General features: G+C 46.9%; 1 protein-coding gene across 3 annotated transcripts in view; it reads right to left on the minus strand.

The window, feature by feature from the left end:
* The window catches only part of slc2a1 (solute carrier family 2 member 1), a 58,222-nt gene that overhangs the window by 10,012 nt on the left and 23,372 nt on the right, over positions 1–24,838 (minus strand). For all 3 annotated transcript variants that reach the window (XM_033047864.1, XM_033047865.1, XM_033047862.1), the window contains 3 exons: positions 15,564–15,659; positions 5,329–5,489; positions 2,966–3,206 (listed from right to left, as the gene is read on the minus strand). In XM_033047864.1, the coding sequence (XP_032903755.1) occupies positions 2,966–3,206; positions 5,329–5,489; positions 15,564–15,659 (498 nt within the window). The remainder of the gene's footprint in view (positions 1–2,965; positions 3,207–5,328; positions 5,490–15,563; positions 15,660–24,838) is intronic.

Here is a 24,838-nt window from a genome sequence, read left to right on the forward strand (position 1 = left end):
GCCCCCTTGGGCAAGAGTGATCATAATATGGTTGAGTTCTTCATTAGGATGGAGAGTGACATTGTTAATTCAGAAACAATGGTTCTGAACTTAAAGAAAGGTAACTTTGAGGGTATGAGACGTGAATTGGCCAAGATTGACTGGCAATTAATTCTAAAAGGGTTGACGGTGGATATGCAATGGAAGGCATTTAAAGACTGCATGGATGAACTACAAAAATTGTTCATCCCAGTTTGGCAAAAGAATAAATCAGGGAAGGTAGTGCATCCGTGGATAACAAGGGAAATCAGGGATAGTATCAAAGCGAAGGATGATGCGTACAAATTAGCCAGAAAAAGCAGCATACCGGAGGACTGTGAGAAATTCAGAGACCAGCAGAGGAGGACAAAGGGCTTAATTAGGAAAGGAAAAATAGATTATGAAAGAAAACTGGCAGGGAACATAAAAACTGACTGCAAAAGTTTTTATAGATATGTGAAAAGAAAGAGATTAGTTAAAACGAATGTAGGTCCCTTGCAGTCAGAAACGGGTGAGTTGATCATGGGGAACAAGGATATGGCGGACCAATTGAATAACTACTTTGGTTCCGTCTTCACTAAGGAAGACATAAATAATCTGCCGGAAATAGCAGGGGACCGCGGGTCAAAGGAGTTGGAGGAATTGAGTGAAATCCAGGTTAGCCGGGAAGTGGTGTTGGGTAAATTGAATGGATTAAAGGCCGATAAATCCCCAGGGCCAGATAGGCTGCATCCCAGAGTACTTAAGGAAGTAGCTCCAGAAATAGTGGATGCATTAGTAATAATCTTTCAAAACTCTTTAGATTCTGGAGTAGTTCCTGAGGATTGGAGGGTAGCAAACGTAACCCCGCTTTTTAAGAAGGGAGGGAGAGAGAAAACGGGGAATTACAGACCAGTTAGTCTAACATCGGTAGTGGGGAAACTTCTAGAGTCAGTTATTAAAGATGGGATAGCAGCACATTTGGAAAGTGGTGAAATCATTGGACAAAGTCAGCATGGATTTACAAAAGGTAAATCATGTCTGACGAATCTTATAGAATTTTTCGAGGATGTAACTAGTAGCGTGGATAGGGGAGAACCAGTGGATGTGGTGTATCTGGACTTCCAGAAGGCTTTCGACAAGGTCCCACATAAGAGATTAGTTTACAAACTTAAAGCACACGGCATTGAGGGTTCAGTATTGATGTGAATAGAGAACTGGCTGGCAAACAGGAAGCAAAGAGTAGGAGTAAACGGGTCCTTTTCACAATGGCAGGCAGTGACTAGTGGGGTACCGCAAGGCTCAGTGCTGGGACCCCAGCTATTTACAATATATATTAATGATCTGGATGAGGGAATTGAAGGCAATATCTCCAAGTTTGCGGATGACACTAAGCTGGGGGGCAGTGTTAGCTGTGAGGAGGATGCTAGGAGACTGCAAGGTGACTTGGATAGGCTGGGTGAGTGGGCAAATGTTTGGCAGATGCAGTATAATGTGGATAAATGTGAGGTTATCCATTTTGGTGGCAAAAACAGGAAAGCAGACTATTATCTAAATGGTGGCCGACTAGGAAAAGGGGAGATGCAGCGAGACCTGGGTGTCATGGTACACCAGTCATTGAAAGTGGGCATGCAGGTGCAGCAGGCAGTGAAGAAAGCGAATGGTATGTTAGCTTTCATAGCAAAAGGATTTGAGTATAGGAGCAGGGAGGTTCTACTGCAGTTGTACAGGGTCTTGGTGAGACCACACCTGGAGTATTGCGTACAGTTTTGGTCTCCAAATCTGAGGAAGGACATTATTGCCATAGTGGGAGTGCAGAGAAGGTTACCAGACTGATTCCTGGGATGTCAGGACTGTCTTATGAAGAAAGACTGGATAGACTTGGTTTATACTCTCTAGAATTTAGGAGATTGAGAGGGGATCTTATAGAAACTTACAAAATTCTTAAGGGGTTGGACAGGCTAGATGCAGGAAGATTGCTCCCGATGTTGGGGAAGTCCAGGACAAGGGGTCACAGCTTAAGGATAAGGGGGAAATCCTTTAAAACCGAGATGAGAAGAACTTTTTTCACACAGAGAGTGGTGAATCTCTGGAACTCCCTGCCACAGAGGGCTGTCGAGGCCAGTTCATTGGCTATATTTAAGAGGGAGTTAGATGTGGCCCTGGTGGCTAAGGGGATCAGAGGGTATGGAGAGAAGGCAGGTACGGGATACTGAGTTGGATGATCAGCCATGATCATATTGAATGGCGGTGCAGGCTCGAAGGGCCGAATGGCCTACTCCTGCACCTAATTTCTATGTTTCTATGTTTCTATGTTCCTGGGTGTTCAAATTGGCGAACCAATCCATGATGCGACCAGTTGATGTTGATCTTGCTGATATGCAGGGAATGGATCACGTGCAGGCAGAAGAGATCAGTTTAACCTGGCACCACGTTCGGCATGGAGGTTGAAGCCCAAAGGGCCTGTCCCATGCTGTACCGCTCCAAATGGGACTGATTTAGAATGCCAACTTGGTTGGCGTGGATGAGTTGCGCTGAGAGACCAGTAGCCGTGTCTCGCGGCTCTGTGAGAAGACGAGTGAGGCCGGCGTAGATCTGCCATATCATATTAAATGGCGGGTGGGGCTCGAGGGGCCGCGCGGCGTCCTTCTGCGGCTGTTGTCCGGTGGGGGGGGGGGGGGGTTGGTGGGTGAGGGGGGAGTGGTCACTCAGCTGGAGCGTTACAGTTCTGGCAGTGATCCGAGCTGGAGCCAGAGCTTGAGAAGCTGTGTGGTGTCATGGCGGGTCCCTTGTCCATGCCAACCAACCTTCTCTCCGCCATCTTTACACATTGTCGCCGACTAAGCCCGCACCAGGTCGCGCTACTTTTTTTTTTGCAGATTCCCTCATCCGAGTCACCTTGTTTATAACGACTGTCAAGTGCGTAGGGGTGGGGGGGGGGGGGGGGGAGTAATTAAGGACTGCTCACCTGGGCGATAAGGATTCCACACACAATGGCCAGCTGGTGCAGGGTACCCAAAGCTCCTCTCAAAGCCGTGGGGGAAATCTCGCCCACATACATTGGCACAAAGCCCGTGCTCAGACCCGAGTAGATGCCAATGATAAGCCGTCCCGCGATGAGCATCTCAAACGAGTGGCTGATCTTGGATAAACCCATCAGGGCCGCAGCAATGAAGGCCAAGACGTTGACAATCAGCATGGAATTCCGCCTAGGATTGAAGAGAAATATGGCTTTTTTAATTCAGACCGAGTTAGCGGCCACAGACTTCAAAAACATTTCATCACGAGAACTGGCACGATGCTCGGCATAGACAATGTGGGCCAAAGGGCCAGTCCCTGTACCGATCAAGAGTCCAGTCCATTACTCCCTGAAGGTGGCAACACAATAGATGGAGCAGTAAAGAAGAGGTGTGGCATGTTTGCATTGTCAGGGCATTGAGCATCGGAACCAAGAAGTCACTATGCAGCTTTGTAGGACTTCAGTTAGAACGTGTTTGGAGTCTATTGCTCTCAGTTCTGGTCACTCCATTAAGGAAGGATGTGAAGGCTTTGGGAAGGGTGCAGAGGATGTTTGCCCGAATGGTGTGAGAGGGGTCACCAAAGGGGCAGAGCCTTATTTACTGCCAGCTGGTTGGAGAGAATAGGATTCCAGATGGGATGACTATTATCAAAATAGGAGAAGTGACAGGCAGGTCATAGGGACATGCAGGACAGAAACAGGCCCTTCAGCCCAACTCTTCCATGCTGGTCAAAATGCCCCATCTAAGCTAGTCCCATACACCTATATTTGGCCCATACCTCTCCAAACCTATCCATGTGCCTGTCCAAATGCCTCATAAATGCTGTTGTTGTGCCTGCCTCCGCTAACTCCACTGACAGCTCATTCCATATACCCACCACTCTCGGTCTGAAAATGTTGCGCACTCTGCCTCCTGTTAACCGTTTCCCCTCATCTTAAACCTCTGCTCTCCTGTTCTCGTTTCCCTAACCATGGGGAAAATACTCTATGCATTCACTCTATCTATTCCCCCTCAAGATTTTACACACCTCTATAAGATCACCCTTCAGACCCACCCCATGGGCTCCAAGGAATAAAGTCCTCGCCTGGCCAATCTCTCCCTCTATGCTCAGGCCCTCGAGTCCTGACAACATCCTTGTAAATCTTCTCTGCACTCCTTCCAGCTTGGTGGCATCTCTCCTGTAGCAGCGACTGAAACTGAACACAATAATCCCAAGGGGACGAAACATTGCCTATTTCCTTCGCTCCATAGATGCTGCCGCACCCCGCTGAGTTTCTCCAGCACTTTTGTCAACCTTTCGATTTTCCAGCATCTGCAGTTCCTCCTTAAACAATAATCCCAAGTGCGGCCTCACCAATGTTGCAAGTTGCGTTGCGTGCAACACATTGCCAAGGTTTGAGCTTTGTCAGATACTTGTGCATAGTTTGGTTTAATTTATTGTCACGTGTACCGAGGTACAGTGAGAAGTTTTTTTTTGTTTTTTTTTTAAAGTTGGGTGCTATCCAGTCAGCGGAAAGACTATACATGATTACAATCAAGCCGTCCACACTGCGCAGACACTGGATAAAGGGAATAATGTTTAGTGCCAGATGAGATGCAGCAATGTCGGATTTAAAGATTTAAAGTCCGAAGGTCTCCAATGAGGTAGATGGTAGGTCGGGACCAGATTCAGATTCAATCTTTAGTGTCAGTGTGCATTACAGAGACAACGAAATGCAGTTAGCATCTCACCCAGAAGAGCAAACATAGAATTGTGAACAGTAAAATATATATATGTACAAACAGTAGTAGTGGTGCAATTTTTCTGGGGGCAGGAGTGTCCGGGGGGGGGGTGACTGGTAATCACCAAGGTGCAGAGTTAAGTAGTGTAACAGCCGCAGGGAAGAAGCTGTTCCTGAACCTGCTGGTCTGGCAACGGAGAGGCCTGTAGCGCCTCCCAGATGGGAGGAGGGTAAACAGACTGTGCCTGGGGTGAGAGCAGTCCTTGACGATGCTGCGCGCCCATCGCAGACATCGCTTGCTTTGGACAGACTCAATGGAAATTGAGTACACTCTGTAAACTGCTGATAGGATGGTGCAGTGGCCCGATAACTGCCGGGGAAGAAACTGTCCCTGAATCTGGAGATGTGCGTTTTCACACTTCTGTACCTCTTGCCTGATGCGAGAGGGGAGGAGAGGGAGCCTCCGGGGGTTATGCTGGTGGCCTTGTCGAGGCGGGCACGAAGACTAGGTGGGGGTGGAGTGGAGTTGTGATATTTATGCTCAGTGAATCAGGAAGTTAATGCTGATCATGCTCCGTGCCAAGAATTACCTTCCAAACCGGTTGACAAACAATCCCACTGAAAATGATCCAATCATGCCTCCCACGGAGAAAATGGCCACAGCCAGAGACCAAATGGAGGTGAGCGTTGATCTGCTAACAGGCTCATTGTAACGCTTCACCCAAGTGTCGTTGATAAAGCCCTCGATTATCTGAAATGGAAATTCAACACCGATTAATATTGCACCACATACAAAGTGCAGAGTCATCGTCATGACTTTACACAATCTTTCATGCTCATCGATCTAAACACTGCTAATTATTGCCATTAGTGTTTAGTTAAAAACTTTTGTTTGCATGCTATTCAAAATTAAACCAGGCCGTTCTGAACATGAGTACAATCCAAAGACAGACAAAAAAAAGCTTGAGTTACTCAATGGGTCAGGCAGCATCTCTGGAGAAAAATAATAGGTGACGTTACAGGTCGAGGCCCTGCTTCAGATTGATTCTCATCGTCACCCATTCCTTTTCTCCAGAGATGCTGCCTGACCCGCTGAGTGACTCCAGCTTTTTGTGTCTGACTTTGCTTTAAACCAGCATCTGCAGTTCCTCCCTACAATTCAGCCTTCCACAAGTATAACAGAGAGAGCATAAGAAGAAAATACCAGAATGTGAAATATGGTTTAAAGCATTGTAGCGTGACAGTTACAAAGAAAAAGTCCAATGTCCACAATGAGGTAGGGTGGAAGATTGGGACTTCATCCTAGCTCAGGGGTCGGCAACCTTGTTCTGCATAGGGGCCGGGACGCATGTCTGTGAGTGGATGGCGGGCCACATCTATCACGTGTACACATGGAACCCGCCCCGGATGGCAGGCATCAAATCACGTGTTCACAGAAGGCAGACAAAAATGCTGGAGAAACTCAGCAGGTGAGGCAGCTTCATGCAATCCTTGCATTTCTCACCCACTGAGTTTCTCCAGCATTTTTGTCTACCTTCGATTTTTCCAGCATCTGCAGTTCTTTCTTAAATGTGTTCGGAGAAGATGCGCGGCCGTGCTGGCTGCTTTGCGCAGGATGCGGTACAGCCAGAGCTCGGCCTCGCTCGGGGCGCTTGGCGGGCCGGATGCTTACGGGGAAAAAAAATCCGCCTGCGGGCTGGATCATTTCGGATTACGGGCTGCATTCGCAGGTTGCCGACCCCTGCCCTAGCTTACGGGAGGAACATTCATTAGTCTGATAACAGTGAAGAGGCTGTTCCTAAATCTGATGATCAATGATTTTAAGTTTTTGTATCTTCTGCCTGTCAGGAAAGGGGGGGGGGGGGGGGGGGGGGGGGGGGGGGAAGAGAATGGCCGGGGTGAAAAAGGTCCTTGATTATGTTGATTCTTTTCCTGAGGCAGCATGAAGTGTAGATGGAGTCAATGGTGTGGAGGCTGTTCTGTGTGGACTGGGCTACATCCACAACTTTGCCATTTCGTATAGTCCTGGGCAGAGCTGTTCCCCAAACCAAGCTGCGATAGAATCATGTTAGAAGACACAAAGTCCTGGAGTAACTCATTCCGGGCCAGACAGGAACTATAGAGAACATGGGTAGGTGTAGGGTCAGGACAATTCTTCAGGCTCAGGTAATGTTTCGCGTCTGAAGAAAGGTCCTGACCCAAAACGTCACCTATCCATGTTCTCCAGGGATGATGCCTGACCCGCTGAGTTACTCCAGGACTTTGTGTATAATTTTGTTTTGTAAACCAGCATCTGCAGTTCCTTGTTTCTACATTTTGAATGCATCACAATAGTATGTTTTCTACAGTGCATCTGCAGATGTTTTCTATTTGCAATTATGTTGATTGTAATTAATAATAGGTCTCCCTCTTGCGTGCAAAAAGTTTAAAAGTTGGGATGTCCGTGGTGCAGAAGGGCTTTATTATGCAAAGAGACACAAAGTGTTGGAGTAACCTCAGCAGGTCAGGCAGCCACTCTGGAGAAAAAAGGTGGGTGACGCTTCGGGTCGGGACCCTTCTTCAGACTGTGCGACTTTCTTATCTTTCTTGTAGACTTTGAGTGGACAGCGTCCTGGCGGGGCAGTGTGGCGTTATAAACAGCAGGTGGCAGCAGTGGATCATTTGTTGAGAACATGCTCTGCCCATTGTTAACACAACTGTTGCACTTCACTTCATGTTATTGACTTGCAGAGTTTGACTTTGAATTCAGTGGAAGGTCACAGCACAAGGACGTTTCCCGGGGACACGTTTCCTGACACGGAACCGTCCGCTCGGAAGTGAACGCAGCGGAACCTCCTCTGTGACCTCTTCAAAGAAGTTGTCCTGGTTTATGCTCCCAATAAAAGGCTAAAGTAACGCGCTGCTTGGTTTTATCATGCATCCCGCATACGCACGCACATCCTACACAAAGCAGCAGTTTACCAAGGCTAATTAACCTCTTTGGAATGAGGAAGGAAACCAGAGCACCCTGAGAAAACACACCGGTTTGGTTTATTATTGTCACGTGTACCAAGGTACCGTCAGCAGAAAGACTACATATGTTTACAATCAACGTGTCCACAGTAGATAAAGGGGCGTGGACCTTTTCCTCAGTCACCTCCGTCTCTGTGCCTTTTTCTATGGGAAGGAGTCCTCACCACCCAGTAATGACCCCTTCTCCCATCTCCGTCAGTTCCCCTCCTCATGGACTTCTACCCTCTCTAGCCCTCTTTATTTCAAACTGCCGGTGCGATATTAACCGTCTCAACTTTTCCACCCCCCCCCCCCCCTTACTTACTCCAACCTCACCCCCCCCTGTGAATGTACGGCCCTCCGCTCACTCTGCAGCAACCCTGACATTATAATCAAGCCCGCCGACAATGGAGGTGCCGGTGCCGTGGTAGTCTGGTGCGCCGACCTCAACCGGGCTGAGGCCAGGCGACAATTCTCACACACCTCCTCCTACTTATCCTTGGACCATGATCCCACAGATGAGCACCGGGCCTTAATCTCAAACACCATGACTGATTTCATCACTTCTGGCTGAGTGCCTTCCACAGCCTCCAACCTTACCATTTCCCAGCACCTTCTTCCCAGAATCCACAAACACAACTGCCCTGGCAGTCCCATTGTTTCTGCCTGCTCCTATCCCACGGATAGGAGCCCTTTCCTCCTGGTCGCAACAGAGACAGAGTCCCCCTAATCCTTACCTTCCACCTCATCAGCCATCGCATGCAACACATAATCCTCCAATATTTCCGCCACCTCCACCAGGAACCCACCAGTAGCCACATTTTCCCATCTCCTCTGCTTTCCACCTTCCGCGGAGACCGTTCCCACTGCAACTCCCTGGTTAACTCATCCCTTCCCACCCAAACCACCCCCTCCCCAGGTACCTTTCCCCCGGCAACCGCAGAGATGCAACACCTGTCCCTATACCTCCTCCCTCGACTCAGTCCAGGGACCCCGACAGTCCTTTCAGGTTAGGCAGAGGTTCACTTGCACTTCCTCCAACCTCATCTATTGTATCCGTTGCTCAAGATGTGGACTCTTATACATCGGCGAGACCAAACGCAGACTGGGCGATCGTTTCGCAGAACATCTTTGCTCAGCACGCGTGAACCAACCTGATCTCCCGGTTGCTGGACACTTTAATTCTCCTTCCCATTCCTCCACAGACCTTTCTGTCCTCGGTCTCCTCCATTGTCAGAGTGAGGCTAAACGCAAATTGGAGGAACAGCACCTCATATTTTGCTTATAGCCCATTGGTATGAATATTGATTTCTCTCACTTCAAGTAGCCCCGGCATTCCCCCCCTCTCTATCCCTCCCCCACCCAAGTCTCACCAGCTTCTCATTTTCACCCTACAAACAGCTAACAATGGCCTGTTTCCTATATCATCGTTACTTTTTTGAATATCTTTCATTAATTGTTCTTTATTTCTCCACGTCATCTATATCTCTCATTCCCCTTATCCCTAACCAGTGTGAAGAAGGGTCTTCTGGATAAAGGGAATAACATTTCGTGCAAGATAAATCCAATTAAAGATAGTCAGAGAGTCTCGAACGAGGTAGATGGTAGGTCAGGACCATTCTCCAATTGGGGAAAGGATGGTTCATTTGCCTGATACTTGCACGTGCAAACTACACAAAAGCAGCACCTGAGGTCAGGATCAAACCTGGGTTTCTGGTGCTGGGAGTCATAAATACATGAATTCCCCCTTCTCTTCCTTTTAGTGCCCTATCTCCCTCTCTCCCCTTTTGTCTCCGCGCCCCTCCCCCCTATCTCCCTCTCTCTCACCCCCTCCGTCTCTTCACCTTCTGTTTCTCTCTCCCTCCCCCTCCTTCGCTCCCTCCCCTCCCCCCACCTTCCCTCTCCTCCTGCTCCCTCTGTCTCTCCCCGTCCCCTCAGAATCTACAGCAAATCCCATGTGCACCTTATCAGAGTTTAAGTGGGCAATGGAAAATGACCACTACTTGCACTCCTGGAATCACTGCCACACTTGTCATTTGCAATTTTTAAACAGCAGTAATGTTGGTTTAAGCAGAACTAGTTTAACCTCCAGCTACCACACCCTGGCCCGCGGACAGGTTGCTGTGCACCATCAGGCACTGTGCGAGCAGAGACCTGTTCTGCCTGGTCTGGTCTGGTCACGTTACTGGCGAAGTAATCCAGCGACGTTTCGGGTCTGGACCCTTCTTTAGACTGACTGTGGTAGAGGGGTAGAAAACTGGGAGAGAGGTGGGACAGGACAAAGTGTGGAGAGTGATAGGTGGATACAGGTGGATACAGGTGAGTGGTGCGGGGGGGGGGGGGGGGTGGAGGAGTTCATTGGCAAATGGTTGGACAAAGGCCAGAGACAAAAAGTGGAAGATCAAGAGCTACGGATACAAGAGGTGTGAAATGTGAAGCCAGAGGAAGGGATATAGGTGGAATGTAACGGCGCGAATGGGAAAGGGAGAAATGGGTTTGTATCCAGGTGGAGCACAGGTGAAGAGAGGGAGGAAAAAAGGAGAGGTGTTTTGTTTGCAGATTAGTTACCTAAAATTGGAGAATTCAATGTGACTAATGACTGCTCTGTGGGGAGGACTACAGTCCAGGAACATTCTGCTTCGGCACGAGTCAGAGGGGACACCTCTCAAACAAGTGGAGGGGTTATCACACCAAACATATGTGGGCATGTACAAAACAGATGTGCTAGGACTATTGTGTGTAAAACCAGCAACACTGAATGTATAACCCAACATTAAGAATATGTTCCGGAAACATAAAAGTCCATAAGGTGTAGGAGCAGAATTTGGCCATTCGGCCCATCAAGTCTACTCCGCCATTCAATCATGGCTGATCTATCTTTCCCTCGCAACCTCATACTCCTGCCTTCTCCCCATAACCCCTGATACCCGTACTAATCAAGAATCTGTCAATCTCTGCCTTAAAAATATCCATTGACGATGCCTCCACAGCCATCTGAGGCAATGAATTCAACAGATTCACCACCCTCTGACTAGTCTCTCTGTCTGCAGATGTCAGAATCTTGAGAAAAAACACAAAATGCTAGAGGAATTCAGGGGGGTCAGACAGCATCTGTAAAGGGAATGTTTCAACAATGTTTCGGGTTGGTATCCTTCTTCAGACTGATCACTAAGAATACTAAGAATCTATTAAGAGTTTTGCACTGTTTTTTTGTATATATTTTTTTAAATTATGAATACATTTTATTTTTGAAATGTAAAATAAATGCTGGCACCACAAATGTAGTTCTTGATTCCCCTACTCTGGGTAAAAAAAAACAAAAAAAACTATGCAGACACCCTTCTATTCCCCTCACAGTTGTGTATGTACAAGATCACCCCTCAGCCTCCTACGCTCCAAGGAATAAATTCCTAGCCTCTCCCTGTAGCTCAGCCTCTCAGGTCTTGGCAACATCCTCGTAAATATTCTCTGCATTTTTTCCAGCTTAATTGGATCCTTGCTGTAGCAGGCTGAGCAAAGCTGAACATTGACTCAACTTGCACAGCCTAAGTAAAGATCTCTCCAAAAAAATTGTGAAATATATTCTCTTAAACAATGGAAATGTCAAAGACATTTAAAGTGAGAGGAACAAAGTCTAATCGATACGTGCAAGGGAATTGTTCTACGCAGAGTGTGGTGGGTGCCTGGAACGCACAGCCAGATATGACAGTGGCAGCTAAGAGGCTCTCAGATAGGCACATGGATGTGCAGAGAATGAGGAGATATGATTGTGTAGGAAGGAACTGCAGATGCTGGTTTACATCGAAGATAGATCCAAAATGCTGAAGTAACTCAGGCAGCATCACTGGATAGAAGGAATGGGAGACGTTTCGGGTCGAGACCCTTCTTCAGTCCTTCTATCCAGAGATGCTGCCCGTTCCACTGAGTTACTCCAGTGAGACTTTGTGTCTATCTTCGGAGGGGTATTGATCACGTGCAGGCGGAGGTGAATAGATAATAGACAATAGGTGCAGGTAAAGGCCATTCGGCCCTTTGAGCCAGCACCGCCATTCAATGTGATCATGGCTGATCATCCCCAATTAGTACCCCGTTCCTGCCTTCTCCCCATATCCCCTGACTCCGCTATCTTTAAGAGCCCCATCTAGCTCTCTCTTGAAAGTATCCAGAAACTGGCAAGAGAATTTCACAGACTCACAACTCTGAGTGAAAAAAATGTTTCCTCGTCTCCGTTCTAAATGCCTTACCCCTTATTCTTAAACTATGGCCCCTGGTTCTGGACTCCCCCAACATCGGGCACATGTTTCCTGCCTCTAGCGTGTCGTGAATAGACATTGTTATGCTGAGCTGGCTGACTCGACGTGCTGTGATCCAGTTACATCGAATAGAATCCTCCATCATAAACTACTAGCATAATCAGTGAAGCCCACCATGTCTGGGCAAGCCCACTCTCCGTTCTCACAGCTCAAAGCAAAACCGCAACGTGGCAGTCCTTGCGGCAAGCATGTTAGGCACGAAGGTGAGGGTGCGAACAGAAGTCGGGAAGAGAGGGGACTGTTCCTCAGTCCCTACAGTTTAATTTAGTTTAGTTTGGAGATAGTGCGGAAACAGGCCCTTCGGCCCACCGAGTCCATGGTGACCAGCGATCCCAGCACACTAACACTATCCTACACACATTAGGGACAATTTACAATGTTACCGAGCCAATGAGCCTACAATCCTTTATGTCTTTGGAGTGTGGGAGGAAACCGGAGCACCTGGAGAAAACCAACGTTGTCACAGGGAGAACGTACAAACTTCATACAGACAGCACTCGTAGTCAGGATCGAACCCGGGTCTCTGGCGCTGTGAGCCAGTAACTCCACCGCTGCGCCACCGTGCCATTGATCTCTGTACATTGTCCCTAGTGTACAGGGAGAGGATGAGAAATTGGGACAACATAGAACTAGTGAGGACGGGTGATCGATGGTCAGCATGGACTCAGTGGGCCGAAAGGCCTGTTTCCCGCTATATATAGGACTCCATTTTAAATGCTCGCAGCTGCATATTTGACTCAACTGGCTTGAGGGTCATTGAAAATGGGAGTAGTTTGAATGCTAGTGGGGCAGGGACTAAGACTGAACTGAACCACAGCAGAGGCGATGCTAGGCTCAGGCTATTCATTGTGAATGAGCTCCGACAGGTTTACTCTTTGCAGTCAGGCCCTGGGCTTGCAGCTACATCCGTGCTAACCTGGCAGTGTGCGGATTGTGAAAAGCCGAGAGGACAAATTTGCCGAGTACATTCATCCAATTAGAGAAGATAGGACAGAGAGAGAGGCAGGGGGATTGGCATCATCCTCGTGACGGTGAAACTGTTCACTATTCCAGCCAGCACCGATCAGGCCTGTGGTATTCCATCGCATCACACTCTCCCTGCACACCAACACTCATGCACACACTGCTGTCTCTGTGCACACACAATCACTGTTTGTACACACACACACACACATCTCTCTGTCCCGGCCCCATAGCAGAAGCGTCCACAATACACACACAATACACAATACAATTCATTTGTCACTTGAACCTCATAGAGGCTCAAATGAAATGTTGTTTCGGCAGTCATACACACATGGAAAAAAAAGACCCAAGACACAACGCGGGGCTGGAAACTGGAAGCATCCTGAGGTAATTCTGCTACCACCATCATCTATTGCAACAAGTGATGGCTCTCACTGATTGTCGCCGGAAGCTTGCGTCCTTTCCAGGACGGACGATGACAGTGAGGTCAACATTTGTAACAAGATGAGCACGAGAAGAAGACCGATGTCCCTGCACACACAATCACGTTTGTACCAACACACACACACGCTGCTGTTTGTACACACATTCCGCACTGTTCCTGTACACACACTACACCACGCTGTTCCTCACACACCATTGCTATAATTCTATCACCAACCCATCACACTCCTGGTAATGGAAAGAGCAGCCAAGCAGCCAAATACAACGTCAGAATCAAATCAAATTTGTGTTACTTCCTTTCAGATGATAAAGAATCATCTCATCTTTAAGCCAGTTGGATTTTCTACAATCAGTCCACTGCCCCTCAGCTTTTGGACAGCTTTAACCTGCTGTGACAGGGGCTGTCGAGAGAAACTATTGCATTAACTGGAAAACATTGCACCTGGCTTTGTGTGGATTTGTCCGTTCAGGATGAGAAATTCTGCCTTTCAATGCACTGCCTTTGGAGACCTTGAACGCTGAACTCACCACTATTGTCACAACACCACTGTACCTGGGCCCAGATCAGGAGCGCCCTGCTCTTCAACTCCAGTCTCTGCTGCATTAACTATTGTCAGTCATTCTCAGTTAAATAAATCTCAAACCTCTCCAGTTCAAACAGAGCACCTCTCAAGCCTTGCTCAGAGCTGTAAGGGAAGTCCTCAACTCTCAGACATAAAGCAAGCCTCAGTGACGTGCTCATTCTCAGAGTCCCACAGCTAAAGTTTTAATAATTTGCAAGAGGTGGGCGAGGCCAATATAATCATTTCCCTCGATGCCCCTGATAATTCGCGGGGGGGGGGGGGGGGGAGGGAGGTAATGGGGGGCAGATTGCAGAGGGGATGGGGCTGGTTATGGAGGGAGATGAGCAGGTAATGGAGAGGGAGTGGGGCAGGTCGCAGAGGGAGGGGGGCAGTTTACGGAGAGGGGTGATGCAGGTTACGGGGAGGGAACGGGCATGCTTTGCAGGAGGGCGCAGGTTATTGTCGGGTTGGATAATCTAACTCTGCAGAAACTCTCATTTTTTAAGTCCGTTGAAAATTACTTGTTCGACATCACTGGGATATGGAGGTACCCACAGATTCGGAGAGAAAATTATTCTCTTTGAACTAAACAGCTGAAAAGATTTCTCAACTTTCCCTAATACTGCACAAAAACCTGAAGGAATTACACAAATGTTCTAATCAGGAGCGGTGATAAGGGTGACCCAGGCTCATGTCCGATCCAACGTCCAAGTCTGTCTGTGACCGTAACTCTCCAGACTCCCCCAGGAACCTAACATCCAGCTCTTTGCAATCAATCTCTTCCTTCAATATATTCAAAGACTGTTGCGGTGCCTGCTAGCGTACGCATATATCGAACTGGGCGTTCGGAAGCCACGGTCACGTGACTCGGGAGGGGCTGCTTGTTTCGCGCGGTTTTTCACTTGCGCGCGTTAGTTCGGCGCTAACCACCGTTGTGGGCAGACGTGTCTGAAGAACCTGTATACTGGATATCGAACTTTTGAATAAAGATCTGTTGAGAACTCCAGTAGTCGTTTCTCAGACCATTAAAATACACTGTATAAACAAGGACCTGCAGATACTGGTTTACAAACAAAAATAACACAAAGTGCTGGAGTAACTGCGGGTCAGGCAGCATCTCTGGAGAACATGGATAGGGGATGTTTCAGCTCGGATTAAGTCTGAAGGAGGGTCCCGGACCAAAGCATCATCTATCCCTGTTCTCCAGAGATGCTGCCTGACCTGCTGAGCTACTCCAGCACTTTGTGTCCTTTTTGTTCCTCCAAAGACTGTTGACTGAAATCTCGCCATTGCAACATGGCTCGCAGTTGTCACCAGGACAGGCACCAAATGAAATGAATTTGTCAACGTTTACTACACAATCCCATCAGAACGGCAAATGTCATTGTGAAGATAGACACAAAATACTGGTGGAACTCAGCGGGACAGGCAGCATCTCCGGAGAGAAGGAATGGGTGACAATTCGGGTCGAGACCCTTCTTCGGACAACGTAATTGCGAAGCTGAGTGGACATTTCCCGCAGCTTTTCTTTGCGGACGGGCACCTTACCTTCTGCGGCGCGTTGATGACCCCAGTGTTGTACCCAAACTGCGCGGATCCCATGATTGCGGTGCATACTGCCAGCACCAACGTCCCAGTAACTTTCTGAAACACATTCGAAAGAAGACAAAAATCACACACCGTACTGCCTGCATCAAACATAAACAGCGAGCTGGAATGGACCAAAGGCCAAGATTTGGAACCATTCCAAATTTGTGCTCAGACTTTCCTGAAGGCATATTGGAACCATAATTGAAGACAGATGGTCAGGGTACAGACACTCCTTCCCACATTCACTCTCTTTCCATATAAAGGTTTATTTCACTATTCAGAGAGAGTCCGCAGTAAAGGGACTCCATGAATAATAACTTAATGTGTCAAACCTGTTTAGCCTCAACAGAGCGATTTACAAGGCGCAGATGTCGCACCTGAGACCTGCAGTGAAGTCAAGAGTCACGAGTGATTAATTGTCAAATGTGCTGACTCATATGTGCAGGTACTGTCCTGACGTCGAAGAGACATTTGGACAGGTAGACACAAAATGCTGCAGTAACTCAGCGGGTCAGGCGGCATCTCTGGAGAAAAGGAGGAGGTGACGTTTCGGGTCGGAACCCATGGAAAGGATAGGTTTAGAGGGATATGGGATAAGCGCGGGCAGGTAGGACTAGTGTAGATGGGGCAAGTTGATCTGTGTCGGCAAGTTGCGTCGAAGGGCCTGTTTCCATGCTGTAGGAATCTATTTAAAATTTTTTTTTTTAAAGCTATATGTATTTATTCTGGTTTTATTAACTGCACTGATGGGAACTGATTGAGAAACAATATTTTTGTTTCATCTGTGTATGTAAGTACTCAGTTAAAATGACATTAAAGTAAATACTGAATATGACTGTAATGGAACAATGAAATTCTTATTTGCCCCAACTTAGGAGACCTGCAAATGTAATAACCATTTTTAGATAATGGTAAATCAATAAATTAATGACCATAATACAAGTGCAAAAAAAAATCCCATCCGTAGTGCAACCAAAGACAGAGCCCAGAGAAGACCATAGTTGCTGAGGTTAGTGCCGTCTGGGAAGAGGTGCAGGAGCATTAGCTGCAAAACCAGCAGGATGCTCCTCAGCTTCTTCCCGCAGGCTATAAGACTGATAAACGGACTTTGCCCCCTGCCAAAGTATCGCGCACCAACCACCAACCTGGACACACTGCAGCAGAGCCACTGTCGTGCCGCTGTCGATCGGAACGCCTGTTGATGTTTAGTAGAGAGTAGAGTGTTTAATTTGTTCATGATATATGTATTTTTATTTCTATTTATTTTTTACTGCACACTGAATGGACACTGGTTGAGCAAGGTTTTTTTGTTTCCTCTGGGTATGCGAGTACCCAGGAAAATGACAATAAAGATATACTATACTATACTATAGTGTCATGTAGTGTTGAGGAGCTTAATGGGTGCTGAGAAGAAGCTGTTCTGGTGGTTCACCGTTCTGGCTCCTGGACTTTCTTCCTGATGGTAGTAGTGAGATGTAAGGGTGGCCAGGGTGGTGTGGGACTTTGATGATACTATCTACCTTTTTGAGGCAGCCCTTCCTATTGATCCCTTCAGTGGAGGAGAGGTCAGTATCCATGGCGAACTGGACAATCTCTACAATCTCCATCATTGTTCAGCATCCCTACTGAACTGACTGCCCTTTTGGGCCACACGTGGCACTGTAGGAGCTATTCATGCTTAGGCTAGTTACTGCTAAGCATGTTATATTATTTTATCTAGATATTTCTAGCCGAATTATTTTGTACGCTTGGGGGTGGGCTTTTGATAGGTAGACATATATAATAGAGGGAGAGGGACTGACCAGATCAGACCAGCCACGGGATTTGGAAAGAAAACAGTTCTTACCAGGTAGTAAGAACGGAAAACTACAATTTGTATAAGAATTGATTCATTGAAAGATACAGCATTGAAACAGACCCTTCAGCCCACCAAGTCCACGTCAACCGCCAATCACCCGCTCGCACTAGTTCTCTGTTATTCCACTCTCGTGCCCACTCCCCAACACACGAGGGGCAACTTGCAGCGACCGTTGAACCCACCGACCCGCACGTCTTTGGGATGTGGGGGAGGCAGGAGGCAGGAAGTAACCCAAGCTGTCACAGGGGGAATGTGTAAACTCCACACCAACAGTGCCAGAGGTCAGGATTGAACCCGGGTCTCTGGCCTTGTGAGGCAGCAGTTCTTCCAGCTTCTTCTGAATTCCTGATTGGATTTCCCAATGGCCATCTTGCACGGACAGCCTCTGATTATATCCTCCCCACCTTACACCTGTGCCCTCTAGTTCTTCATTCCCCTACCCTGGGCAAAAAAAGGGGATTGTGCCATTGTTCAAGATTTATTGAATTCCTTGAATTTAAACTCTCCTGTGGCCACACTGAGATTTGAACCAAGCCTAGATGGAGGGATCCAGGTACTTGAGGCTGAGCACGGGTGCCCTTTGATGCAACCTCCCACACGCATGGCTTGTTGGCCAGTCTGTTTACATTGTTCTTTCTACTTTATTGGTAACAAATAGGACATTGTTCTGGCAACAAAGGTTGGCTTCATAGAAGCCAGTCACGCTGCTAAGTCCCTTACTACGCAGTTCAGCAAAATGCGGAGAATGGAGAGCGTAAGCAATGACTTGTATTTCTCCGGGTCCAGCAGTTTTATTTCAGCCATGAGACTGAAATAAGCGGCTTCGGCCACTTGCCTTGCAGCACAAAGCCCTGAATTGATTGAAAAGCAGATGAGCTTAAACGCAGCTCAATAAGTTCCCCCTTCGCCAACTAATTAGAGCAAGCTTTTCTCATCCCCCAATAACTATGCAAAATAAAGATTAAAAACTGTAATAAGATTAGTGGGAGATTCAAAAACAAAACAGACATTTTAGGCAAAGTGCTGGGGGAACTCAGCGGGCCAGGCGGCAACTGTGGAGGGAATGGACAGGCGACATTTCGGGTCAGGACCCTCCTTCTGACTGATCAAATTGGTCCCTCGTCAGTCTCAAGAAGGGTGTAAAACCCAAAACGTTGCATGTCCATTCCCACCACAGATGCTGCCTGACCAGCTGATTCCTCCAGCACTTTGTGTTTTGCTCAAGATCTCGGCTTCTGCGCTTTCTGGTGGCTACAACCATTTTGAGGTTTAGTTGGGTTAATGAACTCCGAAGAGCTCCTCTTCGACGCCAAATAAATAGGGCAGTTCCAATTGAAGAGCTCTTCGACACCAAATAAATAGGGCAGTTCCAATTGAAGAGCTCTTCGACACCAAATAAATAGGGCAGTTCCAATTGAAGAGCCAAATGAAAATTGTGACGAAGGTTAAATACACAAAGTAAAAAACAGAACTTTTTTATATTCAGTCACATTCAGCCATATTGGGAGGCGAGAGGAACACAAGATGAATGTTTCAGGTCGGTACAGCGAACACGTGGAGATGGGAAAGATCTAAGACAATCAAAAATGGGAGGAGAGGCCAAAAGTATGGGAAGACATTGCAGGAACCCTGACTTGATCCTCATAGACAGTTGTAGAAACAGGCCCTTCAGCTTACTGAGATTATGCTGGCCATCAAGCACCATTTATACAAAGATATACACAAAATGCTGGTGTAACTCAGAGGGACCGACAGCTTCTCTATAGAGAAGGAATGGGTGACATTTCAGATCGAGACACTTCTTCAGCCTGAAGAGTCTGAACAAGGGACTCAACTCAAAACGTCACCCATTCCTTCACTCCAAAGAAGTTGCCTGTTCCGCTTAAGTTATTCCAGCATTTTGTGTCTATCATTTACACTAATCCCATCTACCAGAAACAGTCTTAACAGATGCTTCAGCAAACAACCCAAGATGATGGAGGCTCCTTCAGCAACAAACACAACCTCTCTCTGCCTCCTTACCCTTGAGACCTTGCCATTCACTTCATCTTTTGGGTCCACGCAGACCATCGATCACCCGTTCAGACCAGTTCAATGTTATCCCACTTTCTTATCCACTCCCTACCCACCAGGGGCAATTTACAGAGGGCAATTATTCAACCAACCTTGGGTAAACCCATGCGGCCGCAGGGAGAACGTGCAAACTCCACACAGACAGCACCCGAGGTTAGGATCAAACAAAAGTCTCCGGCGCAGTTCCATCTTCTACCTTTCAAGGACTTTCTAGCTGCCCATATCAAATATTGTTCCCCTCTTCAGACAAGACTTCAGAAGAACTTCAGTCTGAGCCAGGAACCGGTACTACCATTCCTGCTAGACATGAGGGATCTCAAGGGTGAACACAGGTAAGCGTGTACTTCTTGTTTAGTTTAATTTAGATTAGTGATACAGCGCGGAAACAGGTCCCTCGGCCCACCGAGTCCGCACCAACCAGCAATCCCCGCACATTAACACAAGCCTACACACACTAGGGACAATTTACACTTATACCAAGTATATAAACCCAAGCCAATTAACCTGCAAACCTGCACATCTTTGGAGTGTGGGGGGAAACTGAAGATCTTGGGGAAAAACCCATGCGGTCGCAGGGAGAATGTACAAACTCCGTACAGACAGCATCCATAGCTGGGATCGAACCCAGGTCTCTGGCGCTGCAAGCGCTGTAAGGCAGCAACACTACCGCTGCACCACCATGCCACCCAGGGAACTCAAGTATTTCTACATAGACTGACCCCAGGTACCTGCAGGAACCTTCACCCAAAATCCCCATGACAGCTGTGATCCCTGGTTTACCCCAGTACATCATTCCCTGTCTATAAGGTTCAATGGTGCAAACTACCAGAACCTCAAGGCTGATTGAAAACAACATCTTCCCATAATGTCGCCCCATATGTGGAAGCTTTGGTGAGGGTGCGAAACAGGTTTACCAGAACAGTTTAGTTTAGAGAGTATTAGCTACGAGGAAAGGTTCTATCAGGCAACTGAACCACCCTATCACCACCAGAGAGCAATCCTGACCTACACTATCTTTAATCAGACTTTATCTTGCACTAAACGTTATACCCTTTATCCTGTATCTGTAACACTGTGGACAGCTCGACTGTAATCATGTATGGTCTTTCCACTGACTGGATAACACACAACAAAAAGCATTCACTCTACCTCAGTACACGTGACAATAAACTATCAAAACTGAGGTTGGACAAACTTGGATTGATTTCTCTGGAACATTGGATGCTGAGGGAAAGCCTGATCGAGTATATTAAATTATGAGGAACATAGATAGGGTAGACAGTCAGAACCTTTCTCTGAGGGTGAAAATGTCAGAGACTAGAGGGTATTCCTTTAAAGTCAGAGAGGGAAAGTTTAAAGGAGACATGTGGGGCAAGTCCTTTCATTACACAGAGAGCAGTGGGTGCCTGGGACACATTGTAGGGGTTGATGGTGCAGGCAAATACAATATGCTATTTAAGAGACTTTTTGGTAGGCAGATGGATATGGAGGGGTATGGATCACGTACAGGCAGAGATTAATTTTACTGTAGCATAATATTTAGCACAGACATTGTGGGCCAAAGGGCCTGTTCCTGTGCTGTAATGCTCAATGATCTATGACGGCTGCCTGTTGCCACGTGCGGCGGCAGACCTGGTTCGCAGAAGATAAAACCTGTATGATTAACATTTTTGTTACTCTCTCTGCGCCAGAAACGTGTTGACTTGTGCACTGCCTGGGTGAGGTCTGCTGCATGATTTTACCAGGTTACATGCAAAACACCTTTCACTGTACCTTAAAGTATCATTGAATTGAGTGATTGGAAGAGGTACAGCACATGTTCGCTTGCTCTCTCCAAAATGATTTAATACTGCACGGTCACCATTCCAAATCAAGTCACCCATCACCTGACAACCTCCAGACGCAACTTAATCACCTTCTCCCGATATATCCGTGCCCTTTCAACCCTGTCCCGCATGTGAACAGTCAAGTGATCTCACCACGGTGTGAAATCTGATACCATGCAGTCAAACAGGCATGGAGACATTCAGGCAACCATAGAGATGAGCTTTTTTAGAAATCTGTGGACTTATTGGCCTGTCGATGTAGAAAGGGTTATATTGCAAAGCAGTGCGTCACCGAATAAATTCAGAGGAAAAAAAAAGGTGAGTGGATTTCTGACATGCCTTTCAGAAGATTGGAATGTCCCAAAGTGTTTCACACTTAATCAAATAACAAGGTAAACGGGGTTAGTCAGTTCGACCGGAACAAAGTCACAAAGAGGACCAGATAAGTTTTGGAGACAAAAATTGCAAATGCTGGAAGCAATATCAAAAGTGCTGGAGGAACTCAGCGAGTCAGGCAGCATCTGTGGTGGGAATGGTTTAGTTTAGTTTAGTTTATTGTCACGTGTACTGAGATAGTGAAAACCTTTGTTTTGTTTAGTTTAGTTTAGAGATACAGTGTGGAACCAGGGCCTTCAGCCCACCGTGTCCGCACCAACCAGCGATCCCCGCACACTTACACACACTAGGGACTATTTACATTTACACCAAACCAATTAACCTACAACCCTGCACTTCTTTGAGCCACCTAATGGGTTAGATCCTGACCTGGGGCGCTGTCAGTGTGGAGTTTTTACGTCCTCCCCTGTGACCGCACAAGTTTCCCCCAGGGGCTCTGGTTTCCTACTATATCCCAAAGACTTGCTGGTGGGTTAATTGACCACTGTAGGTAAGTGGTAACCAAATCAAACAGACGCTGGAAGGCGTGTGTAAGAAGGAATAAGCTGCAGAGGTACTGGGAAATAAGCAGAGGGGCAATGGGACAAATTCAATGATCGGATTCCGAGCACCCAAGTGCTGGAGGAACTACTCAGCGAGTCTGTGGTGGGAATGAACAGGCAAAATGTCTGGGTGGGACCTTCAGACTGAGTGGAGTAGGCGGGGAGAAAGGCAGAAAAGAGAGGCGAGGGTGCAACAAGTGCAAATGGCAAAAGGGAGGGGGGTTGATTGGCCGATGTGTGGAGTAAGTGACAAAGGCTGGAGGTAAGAATGAGACAAAAGGGTGTCAGATAAGGAGAGAAGAGGGGGAGTGAAATGTAACATCTTTCCCCACCTCTAGTTCCCTCCCCTCTACTTTCAATCTGAAGAATGGTTCCGACTCGAAACGTCACCCATCCTTTTTCTCCAAAGATGCTACCTGAAGCGCTGAGTTACTCCTTTGTGTATATCTTCAGTATAAACCAGCAGCTGCAGTTCATTTTTACAAATTAATTGATCTGTTGGGGTTGTCATGGACCCGATGGCCCAAATGGCCTTGGCAGACACAAAATGCTGGAGTAACTCAGCAGGTGAGGCAGCATCTCTGGAGAGAAGGAATGGGCGATGTTTCGGGTCGAGACCCTTTAGGCCCAAACGGCCTGCTGTTTTGTATGAATTATGCAACCAGGTGCAACTAACAAAAATAACAGCAGCTAGTTGAATTTCATAGCACCTGATAATGCGATAAACAGGGTGCTTGTTTGTCATGCATGCATGCATATCTCCATGTACACTGATATTCCCCCGATTCCATGATAAGTTGTTCCTCAGTAGCTTCCTAAACAAATTCTGATCCACTTTCAAGGATGGGAAAAGTTATGACATTATAATTCCCAAATCTGTTTGCAATTCCTAACATGGGCACATTGTGATCTGTACACATTTACATCCAGCTACACTCCTCCTATAAACCGTATCAAAACATATGCAGAAAATCAGCAATAAAAGCAGAAAAGGCTTGAGATACTCAGGAGGTCAGATAAAGTCTGCTTGGAGAGACAAAGTTAAAGTTTCAGTTCATAGACTCTTCGTCAGAACGGGAGACTTCTGCTTTTTCTTTCAACCCTGTCGATCAGCAACTAAGTTTGGTAAAAAGCAGCTGTTGATTTTTAGTGGACCTAGAAGAAACTGCAGATGCTGCAATCAGGATCAAAATGCAAAGTGCTGGAGGAACTCCGCATCTGTGGAGGGAACAAAGGAGCGACATTTCAGGTCGGGGCCCTTCTTTAGACTAAAGAATTACTTTACTTCTTTAACTGAAGTAGTCTGGAGGATCCCGACCCGAAACATCGCATCTCTTCAGTCTGAAGAAGAGTCTCGACCCGAAACATCGCCCGTCCACTCCTCCCACAGAAATCGCCTGACCAGGCGAGCCAGCATCGTGCGTTTTGATGTTGATTTATGATGTTAACTACTTTGATTGTGGAGTTGTTAGTTTTTTCCCGACATAGTGTTTTTAAAAACATCATAGAGGTGAAGGAACTTAAATATGCATCTTTTATTAAATTGATCAAAAAAATTTAAAAATAAGCTTGAAATACAAAGCATCGCTGAAACTCCAGTTTGCTCAAAGTGTCTGTAAATTCCAATCCTAACGTGGAACTGACCGAAGCAGAGATTTAATCAAACTCATGCCTTGCTGTTGATGTGATGGATTTTGTACGACTGTGTGAAAAGTCCCAGGTTGGACAGGCTGCAGCTTTATTCCTTGGAGCGCATGAGACCGAGTGATCTTAAACGATGTCTAAAATTGTGAGGGCCATACTGTAGATAAGGTAAATGCACAGTCTTTTTCACAGGGTTGGGGAGTCAAGGCCTAGCGGGCATAAGTTTAAGCAGAAAGAGGAAATATTTAATAGGACCCGAGGGGAAACTTTTTCACACTAAGAGTTTAGTTTTGTTTATTATTGTCACATGTACCAAGATGCAGTGAAAAGCTTTTTGTTGCATGCTATCCTGTCAGCTAAAAGACTATACATAATTACAATCAAGCCATCCATAGTGTGGTGGGTATCTAGAACTAGCTGCCAGTGGAAGTAGTTGTGGAAGGTACGGTAAAAGATATTCGGAAAGGTACGTGGATAGGAAAGGTTTAGAAGGATATTGGCAGGGTCGGAATTAGATGAAGAGAGGCCCTAGGCGATTCCATTTGTGAGGCCCCTCCCAATTCCCCACCCCCATGACGAGTGGAAGATGGAAGAGTCCACCAGATTGACACCAATGTGCAGCCGAGCGTGGCCAATGAGATAAGGGCTGGAAAGCTGCGCTTCTTATTTATTGCCAGTGCTAGTGTCGAGTTATCAACTTAAAACACTATTATTCTGAAATGGAGGGCAAGGAAAATTACTGAAGTGTTGTTTAGAGACTACAGTGCGTTGTGACAGCATATGTAAGAAAGGCCTATGACAGTGTCAAAAATATTATACACTGTACAAAGCTTTTCAAAAAGGGGGGGTGGTATGGCAGGATTACAAAAAAATTATGTGAAATAAGTGCACGCA

Source organism: Amblyraja radiata, chromosome 31, assembly GCF_010909765.2.
Source record: "Amblyraja radiata isolate CabotCenter1 chromosome 31, sAmbRad1.1.pri, whole genome shotgun sequence".
In the NCBI taxonomy this organism is placed as follows: Eukaryota; Metazoa; Chordata; class Chondrichthyes; order Rajiformes; family Rajidae; genus Amblyraja; species Amblyraja radiata.